The sequence below is a fragment of the Mercenaria mercenaria genome, chromosome 2 (genome assembly GCF_021730395.1).
Source record: "Mercenaria mercenaria strain notata chromosome 2, MADL_Memer_1, whole genome shotgun sequence".
Lineage (NCBI taxonomy): Eukaryota > Metazoa > Mollusca > Bivalvia > Venerida > Veneridae > Mercenaria > Mercenaria mercenaria.
This window is the reverse complement of record NC_069362.1, coordinates 47,613,716-47,628,777: the sequence shown is the minus strand read 5'-3', so window position 1 is coordinate 47,628,777 and position 15,062 is coordinate 47,613,716. Positions and strand designations below refer to the sequence as shown.

Below are 15,062 nucleotides of genomic sequence, written 5' to 3'. Positions count from 1 at the left end.
TTTCAAAGAAACGGTAGAGCTATTGCACTCGTCCCAGCTTCGGTGTTAAAATAATAATATATTTACTTACTGTCAACTACCGAAGTCTACGCCTCATAACTCTAATTTGAATATAAGAGAATTATCCCCCTTTATAACTTAGGAATTTTGGTTAATGTTTTTGATATAGTCAAATTATTTTAGTTACCATCAAAACTTAGAATAATTAATAACTATCCAAGTATACACAAGGAGAAATAATCCCCATAGCTCTTATCTGAATTTTGACAGAGTTAGGCCCCTTTTGTGTATTTTTTTTTGTTTTATACTCGCGTAGCTCCAATTCATAGTCAAGCACTGAAAAGTATTGTAATGGTCAATGTTGGTTTTATAAATGAATGAGACAGCAAAGTTCTAGGTTGCCTGTTTTAATTGGTATATTGTTTCGAAACCACATGCAATTCATAAAATGTGTATGTTCTAGTCTCCTGTAAATCTTTATAGATTGGTCATGTATATGTTGTCTTAATGTTTTTTTTATATTGTAAATGTCAATGTTTGTTTTATACATGAATGAGACTTAAATAAACTAATAAACCTAAACCTAGTTAAAAGTCTGGATAATTCTGACGTTAGAGAACCTGAAGGTGAACATAAGATGTTTGCAGATCTTCTAACAGTTCAAATATACTGCGTTCCAAATCTATCCCAGGTTCTCTAAACCTTTAGATATATGTATACAAAAATACGAATGTACGTGTGCCAAGCATCTTACACGCCATTAATTTGAAATTTAACAAGCGGGACTGATATATCAAATTTTTCTTCTTGTACTTAAGATTTTTGGAACAACCATCAAACACTTTTTTCGAGCTTGAAGAAGTTTCAGTTTGTGAATATCAGATTTTTGATATCATCCAAAGTGATACGAAATATATTCTTGGATTTTTTTTCTAGAGTACGTGCTACAAGCTGTCTTGAAAAGAAAGACAGTTTTTGTAACTAGATTGAAATGGACCGATAAATAGCCATGTAGTGTAAAAGTTTAAAACGGAAGTAATTGGAAGGAATAAAGTGTAACCAATAGTTACAATGTATCTGTCTGTGGTAGAGATTGCGAACTTGGCATTGACATTAATTTTTGTAATTATATCGAACATTAAGTTAACCGCATTCATTTACATGCATGCTAACTAGCGTAATATCAGTATACATGTACAAGACGATATTTTATTGTGAAATGTAAAATGTAAAAGGTATCTTTAAACAAAACCTTGCATTTTTAGCTTTAAATATTCTGTTAACATTGTTCACGCACTGATTTCGTCATTGAAATTCTAATTGGCATTCAACATCTTATACAACATTTATGATTGTATTAAGGAATTTTAATCTTACCACTGAATCTTTCAGATAGAGACAGTTTTTAAGCTAATTCTGTCAAAACAAGGGCTAGAAATCGCACTGTTTTGTTTAATTTCTTTTATTATGTGACTTGCAGTAATTTTATTTAGAATTTTAATTCGCTATTTTTTTCTAACCAGGATTTTTAACGAATTTAGTGCTCATAAATAAAAAGAAAGTCAATATGTTTACGATAAAGCATATATTCCAGTTGAAATAATTCATAAATAACAGAAATGAATTTTGAGTTACCAATATATATCACTCAAAGCCAATTAAAAATGACACTCTTTCATTTATCCACGTGCCAAGCATTACAAAATATTAGCAAAAGAATGTTTAAACAAAATTATTGTAGATAGATACAGAAAGCAGTTATTCAATGATTTTTAGGCTGGGTCTATTTATTAAAAATACTACAAGAATACATTAAGCAATTAGAACAAGCAAAGTAGAAACACGTTGCAGTTGAATGAAACGAATTTACCTGTACTGGTGAAATATCAGCTTAAAATGTATTGACTTCTGATTTAAATGTTGCTTGCCTTGTGTCAGTGTTGTTACGTGATAATGTAAAGGTAACTCAAACATTCTCAGTGGTGCTTCATTCATCAACCCGTCTGCAGTTCCTCATGTTCCACAAGTTAACACATAAATCACTGAAATCTTGAAAAAAAATCAGAAAAATCTGATTTTACAGGTTTTACTTTACGCACATGTATCCATGTACGTTCATACAAGTGTTCATTAAGACAATGCCTTTTTAAAAAAGAGGTTTTTATACAACGATAAAGTTATTTGGTTATCTGTTCCCATAGCGATTAAACACAGGTCTTAGACGTTTTCATACACTTCGAGATTAATAAGCTTGAGATTTGTTTTAACATATACATGTAAAAGGTATTTGATCATATGCTCATACGTAATAGATTATATAAAATATTTACAGCAAAGTTTCATTTCTTTGGTGTTTTGTTGTTGGGTTTTTTTTTTGTTGTTGTTTTTTTTTTTTAATTTGTCATCGAGCTTTTAGGTATTTTCTAATATAAGTTCTTTGAAGCAATCTATTCATTGTATCTATCCATAGTATTTAAAACAACTCATTGTTATATACGAATTATGAATAATTCATTGCTACCTTAACTATATGTATTTATCAAGAAATAATCACAGTTACTTAAACCCGAGAACAGCTTCTCGTTATTTCACATTATTGAATTTACGACAAGAATAACATGAGAAATAACAATTTTGTCTGAGTATTTTGAAGAGGGAAAAATAATAATATTAACAAAAAATATGGTAAAGCAAGTAGGTTTAGCTTATATTTAAAGCAGAGTTTCTCAGCATAAGTGGATTGGCATCCGCAACATTTTTAAGAGACTTAATCTACTACCATAGATATATTCTAAACAAAATGATTATGACATTGAAAAAAGCAAAGTAAAGAAACATCTGATTAATCTGTTGCTAGTATACTACAAGTACGAACGTTGCTGCAAGATGCAGCAAAAAGAAACTCCGCGCCAAACAAAGCAGTTTGTGTAGTACTGATAGAACAGGACAAAATCGCCATTTATGGATAAAAGGCCATAAGAAATAAATCATGTATTGAAAAGAACGACATTGAAAAATAAACAGTCTCAGCGTTTTAATGGGAATTTACATGCATCTGAAACTAATGTGGTTCTTTTATCGAACAACAAACATGTGCCAGTTTTGTTCGTTGTGAGTTTGAGCTTCTTTATGTAGTTTACCAATCTACCAATAAGCGAGAAAATGCGGGGAACTTAAATGTACATGTTGTTTAACTGTTGCAGTATTGGACCGGTGTTTTTCAGGTAATCATATTTCATGTTGAATATATGATAAATAAGAAACAAATATCGGGCATAGAGTCTGCTGTAATATGTGTCAGTGACAAGTGTTGTATAAAGACGTACGTACTGAAAGGAAATTTAAAATTATCTATAATTGATTAATTCAGTAGCGAAGAAGTAGCATAGTTTTCATGGACATGCAGTTTTCTTATTTGTCGTGTACTTGTTCTTATCAGTACTCAAGGGTTTCATCTTCGTAACAAGATTTATTCGTTCGTTACTGTACACAGCAGTACCTGCTTTAGAGTTGGTTATTCATGATTTGTCCATATGTAAAACTTACAACATATCTATATATGCATTTAACAACCCGTTATATTTGCGTTGCCAGATAATAATACCAGACTGGATTTCCAGGCTACAAGACATGTTCCATTTAGGAACGCTACATGTGCTGCTAGTAACAATTTAAAATGATTTCTTACTAAAATAGCGTTTAATCAAAGAAAGAAAGAAATTTAAAATATATAATATTTTAAAGGTGTCTCTCATACAGGTAGCAACTTCTTAAAACAAGCACTTGAATGCTATTGATTAGTTTCATTACATCTAGAGTGTCTGCATGGCTATATTGTATTCAATATTCTAAGTGTAACAAAATAAATAAAGATGTTTATATGAATGAGGAATGATCAAATGATTATATTTAATTAAGTGTATTGCAGCTGATAATGATTTTGAACTTTTAAACCCATTTTTATTTACTTGAGCTGATGAATGAACCGTACACAAGCGTATAGTCTTTATGGAAGATATTTGTATATGTTCGAACGTGTAGAACTGTTATTTACATAACTCAATCAGCTTCTAATAGTTTGTATTCAGAACTCTGAAATAGCAATATATTTCAGCCGTGTAAGTGTAGTTTTTTTTTGTTGGAAACCATCTACATTTACGTCTAGCAAAACAGCTGATTCATTACTTGACGCAATTACATTGTAGTAGAGGAATATAATAATATGATGACACTAAGCATATAGGTCATAACTCTACATAGTCCTCCTTTTTGGAATATATTCCTTCGTTACATCTTCTTTTGTTTCACCGGATCATATCTCAAAAAGTATTTAAGGTAGAGCATTAAGCTTCATGGTTTTATTTCACTAAAATCTCCAAAGGTTTGTGTCTTTCCTTATTGAATTCCTTTGGTATATAAACCAATATAGTTTTGGAACGGTCTTTCAAAATATGAAACAGATAACTAACCATAGAATTTATGACTGCGGAACGAATGAAAAAAATGACGTACCCATCAGCAATATCTGAACCAGGATTATAGCTATAGAAGAAAACCCCTATACCCAAACGGTTTTACTGCACTACATTTGATAATGATTTTTCTTTTCTGTGTGGTCCAAAATCTCAAAATTTACTTACTACTTACACCAAGGTTTTACTTCTGTCAGTCTTTACTTTTTAACTTTTCCATGTATGTTTAGCGGTATGTAAAAATCTTCACGAATAGTGCGCTCGAATAGCTTAACCTACTAAAACATCACGTACGATCTAAACATATAAAGTAAACAATTTGTAGTTTAGTGCTAACCAAACCCGGATACGGATATCAGATACTTCATAACCAATCTTGCTTCACCTTCACTTACTGTCGTTCTTATGGCGGTCTTGGGTGAAATTAAATGATCAGTATGTTTTTAAACCTGTGAAATAAGGCTTGGCAAAATGTCCGTTTTTCAGGAAACATGTTGACTTGTTAGTGCTATGTAAATTTCAAAGAGCTAAAAGTATGTGCAAATCAAATAAAAATAGTTCCAAATCGTGGATGTAATTATTTAGTGTACAGTTGTTAAGTAGTTATAGGCAGATAACAAATTGATCAGACAGAGATACTTCATTTACCGTTTACGTTACCTCAATAGCTTGTATCAGATCCTGGTGTCCGTTATGCGTTCGTACTGCTGTCAGGAATTGATAAATTTTGAAACAGATAACAGCCCACAAGCATTAAAGCTAAAGTGTTTTACATCTAAGAGTGCCCTATGTAAGATTAAGTTAGCTAAATGAGTTACCCTCTATAAATAAAGAATTTACTTAGTTACTTACATACTTAGCACTTACTTACTCTAATGCTTGTCGCCTTGATAACACAGAGAGTATGTTGTGTTTGGTGTGTTTCTTGTGTTGTTTCGACTTTTATATTTCAATGTCGACAAATAAATACCTTGTATCGCACTTATTTTGAGGAAGTTTGACGCCCGGGCATTTACCACCGCAGTAAAATCATGAAGAAGAAGGATAAAATAGCATTCTTACAACCTTATTTTTGCCACCAAAGACCGTGAATTCTTATCATTTATATTATTTGATAAAAAGACAAATTGAATCAAATTTTTGTGTTTGCCATGTAGCTGTATTTCTTGAGACCTGCTCTTGTCGTAATATTACCTTGTGAAAGATAGGTGGTTCTACACAGCTGCTCACATGAGCCCGGAGTATACCTTGGAGCACCAGGGGTCTTCGCTAATCATTAAGGTTAAAATCATATATAAATAGCGTCATGTCGACTCGTCCTAGAACCCAATAAAATTCCAACCACGTTTTGAAAATAGTGAAGCGAGGTTTAATAGTTGTTTCATTTATTGAATTAAGATTTGATTCCACGCCAGTTTGACTTTAAGTACTTTATCTAGACCTTCGGCATTGAAATTCTACATTTAGAACTTACATGATTTCAAGATGTGCATGGAAAAGCGAGATTTGAAATGCAAGATTGCGAGTTCAAAAATAGTTGATGAAATATTGACTGTTTGAAGTCTGAAATGCATAGTGAAATATCATTTGTGCTTACTAGTTGTATGCTGTCAAGTTGAGAAGTTTGTGTATTATTTCAAAATCTGTTAGACTGCAAGATTGTCAGATTGTCTTATATGGATATGTGATAAAAGTCGTTGTGACCAATATTTTACAACCAACATGTAAGATCATTTAAAAGAATGAACAGAAATTCCATCCTATTCTTGTTAGCTGCTAATTTTACATATGACCGCAGATATAGGTTTTCTCCAGAACAACACATTACATCTGACTCATTTCTCTATCTATACGCACCCTAATAACTGTAAGACAGCATCAGAATACTTTGCCTCTTCAAATATTTCTATTATCATTAAAATAGTAGAAGAAACCCACTTTAAATTATTCATATGTATTTTTAAAACAAAGAATCATCTCGAGATGAAAGCATTGTTTTCTTTTCGTTGTAATTACCACCAAGGTTATTAAACAACACATTCAACATGAGCCCGAAGTATACCTTGGAGCACCAGGGGTCTTCGCTAATCATTAAGGTTGAAATCATATATAAATAGCGTCATGTTGACGCGTCCTAGAACCCAATAAAATTTCAATCACGTTTTGAAGATAGCGAAGCGCGGTTTAATAGTTGTTTCATTTATTGAGTTAAGATTTGATTCCACGCCTGCTTGACTTTAAGTACTTTATCTAGACCTTCGGCATTGAAATTCTACATTTAGAACTTACATGATTTCGAGACGAGATTTTGAATGCAAGATTGCGAGTTCAAAAATAAGTTTATGAAACACCGACTGTTTGAAGTCTGAAATGCATAGTGTAATATCATTTGTGCTTACTATTTGTATGCTGTCAAGTTGCGAATTTTGTGGGTTTTTTTTCAAAATTTGTTAGACTGCGAGATTGTTCAGATTGTCTTATATGGATATATATATATGTATATGATAAAAGCCGTTGTGACCAATATTTTGCAACCAACATACAAGATCAGTTAAAATAATGAACAGAAATTCCATCCTATTCTTGATAGCTGCGAATTTTCTAATTTTATTTCCTACAAAATATATATGACCGCAGATTTAGGTTTTCTCCAGAACAACACATTACATCTGACTCATTTCTCTATCTATACGCACCCTAATAACTGTAAGACAGCATCAGAATACTTTGCCTTCTTCAAATATTTCTATTATCCTTAAAATAGTAGAAGAAACCCACTTTAAATTATTCATATGTATTTTTAAAACAAAGAAACCTCTTGAGATGAAAGCATTGTTTTTTTCGTTGTAATTACCACCAAGGTTATTAAACAACACATTCAAGAATTTAAAGAGAAAGTTATTACATTTAAATGATTGCTTTTCTTTTTAGCAAAACCATTTCAAATCATTTTAAGATTGTTTAGTGATAGGAATATTACGAACTCTTAAAGCACATAGGGCTTGTCTCTTGTTGAGAAAACAATTTAACACATGTTGATGCTCATTCCATTTCTCTTACGATTTAAATGTTCTAGTTTGAGACAGCATGTGATTGATTCAGTGGAACCCTTGTCTTCGAAATGATTATTAATTTGAACACTTAAGACCTGATAATTTGAAAGCAAACATATATTAAATTGATGAAAACGTGTCTTGCCAAGAAGCTGGTTTGTGTTCCTGAAGAAAGACACTCTCCTATCTACTAAACCAGAAAATCAACGTTTAGAACTAAGAATTCAAATGGACATACATTTGTAAGTAGCAAAAGTATTCTGATAAAATTTTGCTAAATCTGACTATAGAACACTCAAGCCAAGTTTCATTGCAATATGTGCCAGTTCAACAAGGACATGAAAAAATGCCGAAAACCTATTTAAAGTATGCAATACGGACTTTGGCGTAGCGATTCCAAACCTCCGCTAATCTAGTTACAATTACTAGACTTTAGTCTACCTATGGAATGACCCTCGTAGTTTCTTAGAATCTAGACTTTAGGTGAATAGAATCTGTATTTTCGTTTCCTATTAAATTAATACCTTAAAATATATAAAACTCACTACCTTAGGACTGATACTTTAAATATTATTATCAATACCTTAAAATGTATGCAGATCGCGGTCTGTAAACTGCTACCTTAAAAATAATACAGCTATCTTAAGATGAATTAAGGTTACTTCTTTTAGTAATTTTAAAAAAGGACATACAGTTTTGTTTCAACAGTGCTACACCGTTAAAAACGTAATTTCACCTTTAAAATTCTTGAATAATATAGTGAATACAGAATTGATATAATTGTTAATTCTGAATTAATTTTGTATTAAAATATTATCGGATTGTCATGGTGCTTAATGCATTAACGTGATAGTGCTCAACTTAAGTATAATATACTTACTTCATTTGAACATTCGGATGCGGTGCCTTTGTGTTTACATTTAAATCTAGAATAAATTATTTGAATGGCACTTTTCTGTGTGCCAGTTCATTCATTTCATTATTACGGCTTGATGTTGCAAGATTCACGAATACAGGGTGAGGGTCCCTGTCTATAAGGGCCACGCCAACCTAAACAGTTACAAACCAAAAAAAAAAACATTTCTTTTACAAAATTGTCATTTTATCTATAAATTTCCATATCATTTCTTTCAATTTCACAGAATTAAGAAAAGTTACAAATCATTGGCGATACGTTGAAAATCAGCAAACTACTGTGTTCAGTCTATTAAAATATCTGGAATGTTAGCTCTTTAAGCTAGTTGTATTCATCCTTGATAAATCAGTAATTCGTCATAATTGATGCAAGATCAAACTATGTTTGTAATCGATTGATTCCCAACACTGACTGGTGCTAGCTAATAAAACGGAATATTTTTAGCTTAAAGTATCAAGAACATAAAATGTATCATAATTTTAGAGTGCATTTTTTCTAAGAGTTCAAATATACAGCATTCCAGATCCATCCCAGGTTCTCTAAACTTCGAGATATATGTATACAAAATACGAATGTACGTGTGCTAAGCCTCTTTCACGCCATTAATTTGAAAACTTAACAAGCTGGAGTAATATATGTAATTTCTTCTTGTAATTAGGAATTTCGGAAAAATAATCAAAGTTCGTTGGAGTGTGAAAATGTTACAGTGTTTGAATATCTGATTTTATATCATTCTAATTGATAAGATTTTTTTCTTTGAACATTTTTTGCGAACTAAGTGGAACAAGCTATCTTGAAAAGCAGATTTTATTACAAGATTAAAGTGGCCTGAAAAAATCTAGTATACATTCTTTGGATACAAAACGGAATTTTAGTGTAAAAAGGTTCAAACTGAAGGAATTTGAAGGAGAAAACAGAGTAAATCAGATTTTCTTTTCTGGTTGTAATTCTGTGACAGAAGTTCAGATATATTGAACTTGACGTTGAGGTATATATTGAACATTGATTTAACCACATAGAGTTGTATACATAAATTTGTTATTTAAAAGTACATAAAATAAACTAATTGAAATGTACATGATCTGTAGAAGTTGCTCAGCTGACTGGGTTGATCTACTTCATAAAATAGCTTCGTAGAGCTGATTAACAAAATAGCTTCATGTAACTGATTGGGTTGATCTGCTTCATAAGCTTCATATAACATGTTTTACCTGATATTAGCAGTTTTGTTTTCAGATCATTACGGCATGATTATTTATCTTCATTTCTTGACTTGTCAGTTGGTGAAGGACTTTTCATTTAGGGTTAACAATCCAGTTTACATTGTTCGGTTGTTGAACCTTAAAACCATATGTTTAGTGAAATATTTTGATGCCATAGTTGAAATTCTCTGTTACTTATAACACCTTTTCTATTTTGAACGCCAACATGTATATAAAGTTAAACTTACAATTACACCTGATTTGCAGGGGTCTCCAAGTGTATAATATCATTTACTTCGAATTACTTGCCCCTAGTGATGTTGGTTCAAAACCTCGGTTGGGCTGTAAAATTCTTTCAAATGAGGACGCCATCCAGTATGTGGTTCTACCCAGGTACCCACCCGTAGTAAAACAATGCCCGGAGGTCAATAAAATATGCAAAAATGCAAAGTTTAGTTACGTTTAAGTAAACGTAAAGAGAATTCAGCTGTATTTATAAAATATCTTATGTAAACGATTATGTTAGGAAGAAACATTTTTACTAGAAATTGATTATACAACCTCGAACTTAATGCTAAGAAACTAATTGTTCTGTTTTGCCACACATATTAAATACAGGTCTTAGATGTTTTCATGCACTTCCGGGTTTATGATTAATAAACTTGAGCCTTGTTTACATCTCGCAGTTTTTTATCGTAAACATAATGCTTTGATCATGCGCATCTGTCATACACATAAAATATTAGGCTCTGTAAGACTTTATTGCTATGTCCTCTTATGCTCTCAAGAGATAAGGATGAAAGAAACCTTTGTCTGAAAAACGTGAGGATCCTTGAGATTTTTTTTATTATACTATACGTACATGTTAAAAAGCCTCACCCTGAAGCAAGTAAAGTTCTTAATATTTAAATCCTTTGCATCCAACGGCTGAATCATGAAATGCGTTACATCTTATTAAACATTGTGATAAAAAGACGTACGTTCAAAGCATGCCGGGAATTCTAAAGTTCCAATTGTGCTTCTTGTAAACTTGTCTATTTTGCACCGCAAAGAATGTGAGGATTCATTTTCTATAAATAAATAATAAAACACTGAGCTCGATTAACATTTGCGCCAGTAATGTCGGTAACAGTGAAAAGAATCAGTATATAGTCCAGTATATGGTTTTCAATTTTCGCACAAACATGGCTTTTAAGTCCTTTAAAAGTAGGAGCTGTATAAAATATATTTGTGTGATAGAGTATTCAAAATGTACTTTCTGAAAGCTTAGGTATAAAATAGAGATACCTTAGAAGATGGCTTATCAGAAACCTTAATAGCATAATTGATGTAGTTAGAGACTGTCAATAAATTCAATTATCTGCCGATGCCAATTACAGATTCTCGTTCTTAAATGATAGGTACCACTGCCATTATCTGATAATATCTAACGTGAGATATAGTATCTCTTTATCACAGGTGATAACTCGTCGTTTTTGGAAATAGCGTAGACTTACAGACCGGAAGTAAATAATTATAAAGCAGGATAATCAGTGGATATATAGAAATTCTTATTTAGCGAAAAAAAAAAAAGGAATTGTAATAAATTTAGAAAAAAAGACGGAATTTCAGTGTGTCCCAATGTTCATCAATGACAAAACTAAATATGTGTTATGGTGCAACACACCATGGTTTATTAAAAAAGTGTAAAAACTTTTACATCAAGTTGTAGAAAATTCACTGTTAAACGTGATTATACAATACGGTATTATTATATTTACTCTCCTAAAATTTGGAAGGTAATAAAGTCTTCAGTTTAGTTTTCTTTAGATACGTTTGTTTTACATTCCAAAGGATACAAAATCGTTATATTCTGTTTTTATTACCCGTTCCATTTACAAGAACAATCTTGTGTTAAAAATATTTTGTGCTTGCTAAAAATTCCCTGGTGAAATAACATATGTTTCTAATCTAGGTGAAATAAAAATATTTATCTTTTTCTCCTCAGCGGAAATGATTGATAAATCTGGACATTGAAAAGTAAATCACACAAATTTTTATTTTATTAAAATAATAGATTACTAACTGTGAATACTGTTTTTACGATGTACTTAAAGAGGTAAAGAACTCTGGAAATAGCTTGATACTAATTTTGAAGTTTGATGAAATTGAAAATTAAAGTACATTAAATGGATAGTTATTGTGATGTTGAAATGTGTAAACAGTGGAATTTGGCAATACGCACAAATAGCTTTTTAAAGTGATTATTGAACGATCTTTCATTACTGACACAAGAACCATCCATTTCTGGATTATTGTGAAACAGTTCAGTGACATTTCATTTGTTACCACAATTTACGTTATGTTACTTAATTTGTCATAAAACACAATGAGTAACTGGAAAGCATAAAACAAACAGTTATTATTTATACAAGAAGTAAATGTGTCTTCTGTTAATAAATGCATATCTTTGTTGAACACATCATGGCGACTCTAAGAGACCTTCAAATGGCATTAGCAGGAAAGATAGAAGAAGTTAGACAAAGAGATGAGTTAATAGACGAATTAGAGAAGGAATTAGACGAAAAGGATGAACTAATCCAATCTTTACGTAAGGAACTGGAAAAATTCAAATCTGCTGTGAAAGTTTCAATAACAGCTGCGGTACAATCTAGAGCAAATGAAAGACAGAAACGTCAAGCTATCTCAGCCGAGTCGTGTAAAACAAGAACTCTTGATTATCACAAGTTGAAACGGCATAAAAAGCCGCAACGGTAAGTGAAAGTAGACTAACCAACTAGAACCATACATGTATTTTTTTTCCAGAAAAAAAAAAGAAACGAAAGAAAAACTGAAGTTCAGAATAAAAACAGTAACAGTAGTTCTATACTACAGATACTGTATAAGATTTGAGTAAATGAAAGAATATTTTGTACAAACATAACAACATCTACCATGAAATCAATAACTATTATTCTTTATATGTATTGTTTATGAATACTACGTTTTTCGCGTTAGCACTACCAATAGATCATCACCATGCACAGCCGTAGCTTGGGGATAAATTGTCACGATTTATGTTTTGTCCTATATACAAACCATACTCAATATTTATGCATTAAAAGCCATGCTAGGGTTCATAAGTATTCACTGTCATTACTTAAGTTTTTTATTTCTTATGATATGTCAGTGTTGCGAAGAAATGGTGTTAAAACTTGTTGGACAGGATTTCCATGCTGTACGTGTCCATTTTGTTCCAGTTTATGATCGTTCCACGGGTCTTAACTTCAAATACCATTGTAAGGCGAATATTCTCCTATAGTTTTGAAGTTAACAGTCCGTTCATCTCTTCATAGCTTTTAGGTTTACGGAAATTTACATATGAGCCGCGCCATTAGAAAACCAACATAGTGGCTTTGCGACCAGCATGGATCCAGACCAGCCTGCGCATCAGCGCAGTCTGATCAGGATACATGCTGTTCGCTTTCAAAGCCTAGTGTAATTAGAGAAACTGGTAGCGAACAACATGGATCCTGACCAGACTGCGCGGATGCGCAGGCTGGTCTTGATCCATGCTGGTCGCAAAGCCACTATGTTGGTTTTCTCATGGCACGGCTCAATTATAAAGTAGTTAGTACTGAAGTAAAATCCGTTATTCCCATAAACATAGCATTTCTCATAGATTAAAACAGATTTCCTAAACAAATCTTATGTGTTACGAAACTGTTTGATTGAATTTAGTTTGGTAGTAAGCTGCACTCTCTCAAAGGTGCATCAAATATTTAGAAAGCACTTCAAGGATAATATAAACAATTTATGCTAATAAAGTTATTATCTGTAGAAAATCTTTAGTATTACATCTGATAAAAACAATGGGACATTAACGATTCAAAAAGTTATTTTAGTATACTGCAGACAATAATAATTTTGAACTTTTAAACCCATTATTTTAAACGTTAAACTAATGAATAAGGATATGCAAAAGTTGTTTTCAAATTAAAGACGAATCTTTAAAATGATAAGTGCTACATACATTTTCTACGGACTTTGCGAGTGGTAAGGAGTTTAGTGATTGCATGTGCCAGTAAAATGAATCTGAGTTCCAACCCCACGATAAGATTTAGGATACGGTTGATAAGTAAAAGTTAGGCAGATGAATAATTAAATTGGCAGAAATATGTTGTTTGAGTGCTCATGTTCTCAATTATCTGTAACTGCTGTCCGCATGCGTCTGTACTGCCATAGTAAATTGAAAAACAACAATGTTACAGATAAAAACGCATACATTTTGAAATTGTAACCGGGCAAAGATCTGATTAATACCGCGATTCTAGCATTGAACTGCTGTGTTTGTCATTTTAACTGGCCGTTTTAAAAGGAAATCAAATTGGTGTAAACAGAGATTCTCGCGCTCACGCTCGTTCCGTGGCACAGCCTAGTCCACAAAACGGATGATTTTAAATGACATCGGCATGATCAAACAACGTTGACCTTCCCGCGTATTTCATGGAAATGCAACGATACATCCTTTAAAATATTTTTGTTTGGACTTCAGATCAGTTGAAAGTTATTTAAGTAAGGAGAATTACGAACTTGTAAAGTACATCGGCGTGATCAAACAACGCTGACATTCCCAGCGCATTTCATGAATTTGCAACGATACATCCTTAAAAAAATATTTTGTTTTGACTTCAAAGCAGTTGAAAGTTGTTTAAAGTAAAGAGGATTACGAACTTGTAAAGTGGAACATACAGGGCTTGCATTTTATTTGAAAGTATTGAACATTAAAATATTTTTGCATACCTTTATATTTTGGTGCTTTTCAAACTTGTCTTGTTTTGTAACTCATACGCATAATAAACTGTAATTTGTATTTTTATTTAGACGGTTACTATTTTGAAAACAAACATAAGAAGTTGACGAAGTTATACAGTTGTAGTACACACAACAATGATACCAAGACCCTTCTCTCATACTGCTAAGATAATTACACGCAGTAGCCTTTGGGATAAAGCTTTGATCCAGTGCCAGGTTTGTCATAAATAATACGTTAACTAACTAGGGGAGGGTTTAGGAATTGTAATGACTTGCACTTTCTTTCAAAGATTCTGGAGTAGTCGCCCATAATGGAGACAAGATACAACTTCGAGCCTATATGTGTACTGAAGATGTTTTTGTTTTAGTTCAGCGAAATAAACGACAAATATGTTGGAGCAACTTTGTCAGCTACACTCGGTAAAACCGAAATTTTCTTTTGATTGACGTTTGACATAGTCCATCTGTTAAACGCCGATGTGAAAACATTTGGCGAAACTAAGCAAACACGATTCTTACAGGCACACGAAATCTTTATCAGCTTGTTACGTAAAAGGTTGCACGCAGATGAAATTGCTAATAACGTTAGTTCAGCATTTATGAGAGGAAAGCGCATTCAAAAAAT

The 15,062-nt window shown here is 32.2% G+C and overlaps 1 protein-coding gene across 4 annotated transcripts in view; it reads left to right on the top strand.

Annotated features, from left to right (window-relative positions):
- Positions 1-15,062, top strand: part of LOC123563923 (cGMP-dependent protein kinase 1-like) — a 179,061-nt gene that overhangs the window by 83,319 nt on the left and 80,680 nt on the right. Inside the window, exon 1 of one of the 4 annotated variants that reach the window (XM_045357090.2) lies at positions 12,092-12,396. The exons of the other annotated variants lie outside the window; for them this stretch is intronic. Coding sequence (XP_045213025.1) covers positions 12,107-12,396 — 290 coding nt within the window. The 5' untranslated portion in view covers positions 12,092-12,106. Of the gene's footprint in view, positions 1-12,091; positions 12,397-15,062 lie in introns of those variants that run through there. 4 annotated transcript variants of the gene reach the window in all.